The 4,868-nt window shown below is 44.5% G+C and overlaps 1 protein-coding gene across 1 annotated transcript in view; it reads left to right on the top strand.

Annotated features, from left to right (window-relative positions):
* The window catches only part of LOC105456944 (heterogeneous nuclear ribonucleoprotein K), a 107,271-nt gene that overhangs the window by 48,392 nt on the left and 54,011 nt on the right, over positions 1-4,868 (top strand). Inside the window, exon 4 of the mRNA XM_011701337.1 lies at positions 3,669-3,784. Coding sequence (XP_011699639.1) covers positions 3,674-3,784 — 111 coding nt within the window. The 5' untranslated portion in view covers positions 3,669-3,673. The remainder of the gene's footprint in view (positions 1-3,668; positions 3,785-4,868) is intronic.

The following is a 4,868-nucleotide window of genomic DNA, read 5'->3' as shown; positions in this document are numbered from 1 at the left end:
AACATGGTATTAAAAAATTAATCTAACTCTATCCGAAACCGTCCACATTCTGTTCCAATTGAATCTTACACAACGCTACACTTTGTGCATTCCTGTGTCCGTTTGTGTTAAAATGTGTTAAGCAATTGGAAAGCACCCAATGTTATTTTTCTATTTCAGGTCTCTCTCTCACACACACACACACACACACACGCACACACGCACACACGCGCACACGCGCACACGCGCGCGCACACACACACACACACACACACACACACACACACACACACACACACACACACACGTCACGGGCTTAAAACTGCGGTTAACGTTACGCCACGCTCCACGGAAGCGTTGCTGCGGAGAATCGAAAGGAAAAAGTTAATTCGGGAATTGCCCAGGAAACTGGTTAAATAGCTGCGACTCTGCGCACCGCGCGGAGCGTGTCCGCCGCACTTTCGGATTGAGAGCGAGGCGAAATTAAATGATTTTACGGAACGTGAAATACCTATAAAATTGGCTCCGTAAAATCGTGCAGCGTTTCAAGACTGGCTGAAGAAGAAGTCAAATGAATGACACGACGACGTTTCTCTTATTTATTTGTGGACTCTGTTGAGTTCTGCGAAAATAATGCTTTACTCAGCATTCTCACAATGTGATGCAAAAGCTCGAAGCTTCTCGATAAACAGAGGAAGAACAAAATTGACGAACACAATGTCTGCGCGATTAAAAATAGCGCAGGTCCTCTCTGTTGCCATCAAAACAAAGCTGCTAAATTGACGAAAATAAAGATATATATACGGACTGAGATAACTAAATGCATTAGAATCGGAATTCTTAACGCTATTTGCATGCATTGGAGATGTTGTGTTTGTTGCAAGAGGACGAACGTGTCGCATTGGCAACGCGAGACGGCGCGCGATACCCTGATATCGAGACCACGCGCGCGCGCTCCTCGCGGCACGTATAGCGCGTCGCCTCGTTAGAAATATGCCGCGCGCGAGTTTCTGCGTTCCCCAACCACCTCCTCCTCCCCCCTCGCCCCGTATAGCGTAACCGCCTATAATCTTATATTACGATGCTCCCATTGTATGCCAGGTTATGTTGTTTCCGTATGCCGCGCGTGTAGCCGCGATTTCTATGCTAAACGCGCGTGGCATGGCACGGATCCGACAAATGGTATAGTCGGCAGCTCCAGTCGTGGTTACGTTTTCGTTTACGTTTTCTCTCCTTGACGCAAAGGAGTGAGATGGTGAGGGGGGGGGGGGAGGTGGAGGGACGATCCCGCGCCGACGAAATTTCGGAGCGAGAACGGGACTCGACTCTGTCGAATATATCGGAGAAACACCGCGGGCCGCGCGCGTTGTGTGAGTTCAGTTAACAAAGCTTACGGTCGCGGTGTCACGAGGATATGCCGCCGTGTATCATTACCCGGGTATAGAGAACGGTGAACGCCATTGTGTGGTTAGCCTCACTGTTCTTCGATCAAACAGACTGATTATGTAATTAATTATTCGCAGTTCAATCGTGTTACATTAAACATTCTGGACTGGTGAGCAGATAAACAGCGATTATCGTTGTCAATTTAAATACATAATCTCTATTGATTTTGGCAAAATTTGATTCGCCTTTGCCATAGGTTCGCAAATAAATGTAATAATTGCGATATCACGGAGGAGAGTATGGATCGGACGATAACTATACGTTTGCCCAGTCATGTATTTCAACCTACAATTAATTGACGAAAACAAAATTCATTAGATTTATATTGTACTCGAGGCATTTAAGCGGCTTTCAAGCGGACTCCGTATTCTCTTATTAATTGGTTCCCGATGCACTTCGCCAGATATCCAGATGCCGGGAGAGTTTAATCAATGCACAGAAAGAACGATTTTACCGTGGAAGGTCTAAAAATTTTGCTAGATACAGATCTGAAAATAATTCTTGTTGGATCGTCAAAATAATTTTGTTACTTGGAAAGTCAAACTGATTGCTAGAATATCAAAACATTTTACAGCAACTCATCATTTTTTAGTTTCCAACAAAATTATTTTTAGATCCAAATTTTTTCATCTTCTAGAAAATTGTTCTTTTCGTACATTGAGAAAAAAAATTTGTTGAAACACGCAAAATTTGTTTCATCTTACTAAAATATCTAGTCCGATACGTTCAACTAAACATTACTATGATGATACAAAATAATTTGTTATAATAAACAAAATACTATTTTTTTACTGTACTATTTTGTTTCAACAAAAATTTATCGTATTTAACTCAACCGTTCGATGAAACATACAAACTATTTATCATTCCCATCAGCATCGTTTAGTCAGTTTGAAATTTGAACAAATATATTATTTGGATAACTACATTGCATGCAAACACAAATAAATGCTATTAGTATTTCGAGCAAAATGATTTAATTGAGTTGGTTTAATAATTTTAATTTACTAAAATGGAAATAGTTTCATTCTTGATTAAAAAATTTTGATGAATGGTTAACATGAATGAACTGTATACTTTTTGTGCAATTAAATAATTGTTCGACCAACCATTGGATCAAACAACTATTACAGATTTAGTCCGTACAATCAATTTTTTTTTTCTCAGTGTGCGTTAACGGACGAAAATCGTATTAGCAATTTAATCGTATCTCGGAAAAGAAAGAAATCGAGGGTTTAACGCCAGGCATTCACGCCCACGGTCGGTCGATCGGGAGGAGCTATAGGTCTCTGCAATTTTGCGATTAACTTTCAACGGCGGTGGCGCGTCCCGCGAAGGGTTGCCCGACGACGCGACGCACGTAGGAAAGAATTATCGCGGCTGACGGGTAGAATTAATCGTCCCTTCTGCTTCAGAGAGATCTTCTCCCGGGTCGGCAATGGAAAAACTATATAGAAATAATTAAATTCTAATCCCGAGCTTATCATTCCAGAGATATTTCCGACGTCGTTTGTCGGCAATTAACGCATGGCACGTTACTGTTGGCTTACAACAGCCGTACGTTTTCCTTTCACCACCGAGACGTATGTCATGTGTGCGCAGGAAGGATCAATATTGCTTTATACAATTTCTGACTGTGTCATTGGAAAAAAAAAAAGAAAACTTCTCGCGGCATCGATCCCTTTTCACGAGACACATTGTACAGACACATAAATCTGTATACGTTAACACGCATTGTGGAGCCCTGGACGGGCTGTGTGTGTGTGTGTATATATGTGTGTGCGCGCGCGCGCGCGGGATCGTAATTCATTGTCCGTTAAATCGTCTCGTTCGCCTTAATGACGCCAACGGCGTGGGAAAGCCGTTTTACGAGGCAACGTACGTGTACGACGCCGTCTTTTATTGCGCTTATCCGGCGTTTTCGTCAAGGAAGCGAGACTCGGCGCGACGGCCACCGCGCGGCCGTCAACCCGAGGAATCGGTGGCGTATGTTAATCTGTCGCAAATTTATACACGCATCGTAATTTTTCGGCGAGCGCGTGTTACGCTTCGCGTACACGTCCCACGGGGATGGCGCGTTGTACGAAATTGTAATAAAAGTCGCGGATCTACGCGATTACGACCGCGTAAACCCTGTTTCGTTATTTACGTCCGCGAGACGAGCTCCGCGATACAATGCGATGCGATGCGACGGAGAAGACGAGTATCTTTTAAAGAGGGATCCCTTCATCTGACTGTTTCAGGAATAATGAAGAGAGAAGCCGAGGCTGGCGCCATGACAGGTTCCGGGGGTCCAACAAGCCCTCACAAGCGCTATCGACAGGGTGACGATGAGCTCCGTCTTCTCATCCCGAGTAAGGTGAGTGTCGAATGATACGTCGCGTTTACAGTAGAAGAGTCTCTCTAATTGTGGCTTCGCTAATCTTTCCACACATACGTCCACAAACACTAACGTCATGCCCCTTCCATTCCCTTCGTAGAGGGTAGGTCAATGCAACAAGATTATGTGTAAAGATTGTGATTCGTAGATTCGAGTATGGCAAGGATATTCTATAATTTTGGCATTCCGTTCTTATCGTTCCGTATAGGCAAAAAATTAGAGAGACTCTACTGTGAAACTATCGACCAAAATATCGCTATAATTGGCGTCAGATTTTAGGATAAAATTTCATATTTAATTTTATGTTATTTAAAAAAAATTATTATTTGTTATTTTATTTTACATACATACGCGTGTTTTTAACATACGTTTCACGCATGTGCGTGTTCTGATTCTGCAGATATTTTTCGTATTACTTACATAAAATGCATAAAATTATAAACAGGTATTTTCCTGAACTCTGGACGCGAAGTTGTCTCGCAAGTGGGCTTTAAACTCAAAGTCACGCGACTACACGTTCGAAATCGCGTTCTTCCGTCTGTTTTTGCGAAACGACAAAGGTGTTTTGTTTCGCTCTCGGCCTCTATATGGCTAACGTACGTGTTGTGCACGTCCCTCGGCACGGGAAGCGTTTGTACCGTTGTACCCGCGGGTCGCAATCGTCGGAAATGTCGATGGCTGGGCAACGCCTCCTCCACGTCTCTTCGACGTGGCGCGGTATGTATAGCGTGCGGTGCGTTTCCAACTCACAATATGTGAGCGGGGCAGGTCGCGCTTCCCACGTGTGCGCCTCGCCACACTGGGTCACTGTATTTTCCAGTCACGCGTACCTACCCCCGCGTGCGTCTGCCGCTTTTTCGCCGTTGCAACGTTATCCGCGCGCGAATGGGAGTGCAGAAGCGGTGAAACGCGGCTCTCCCATATGCGCAACACGGATCGCACCCACCTCCGACTGCACGTCCGTTTTCATCGCGGGACAAGCCGCGGCTCTTCCGGTCATTGTCGCCTGCACGCTCGACGTACCGTTATCGGTTTCTCTCGGCTGGCTTTCTTTCCCATCCTC

The sequence above is a fragment of the Wasmannia auropunctata genome, unplaced genomic scaffold, assembly GCF_000956235.1.
Source record: "Wasmannia auropunctata unplaced genomic scaffold, wasmannia.A_1.0 LD335475.1, whole genome shotgun sequence".
Taxonomy (NCBI): Eukaryota; Metazoa; Arthropoda; class Insecta; order Hymenoptera; family Formicidae; genus Wasmannia; species Wasmannia auropunctata.
Note: the sequence above shows the minus strand (reverse complement) of the source record. Positions and strands in the feature narration are given on the sequence as shown.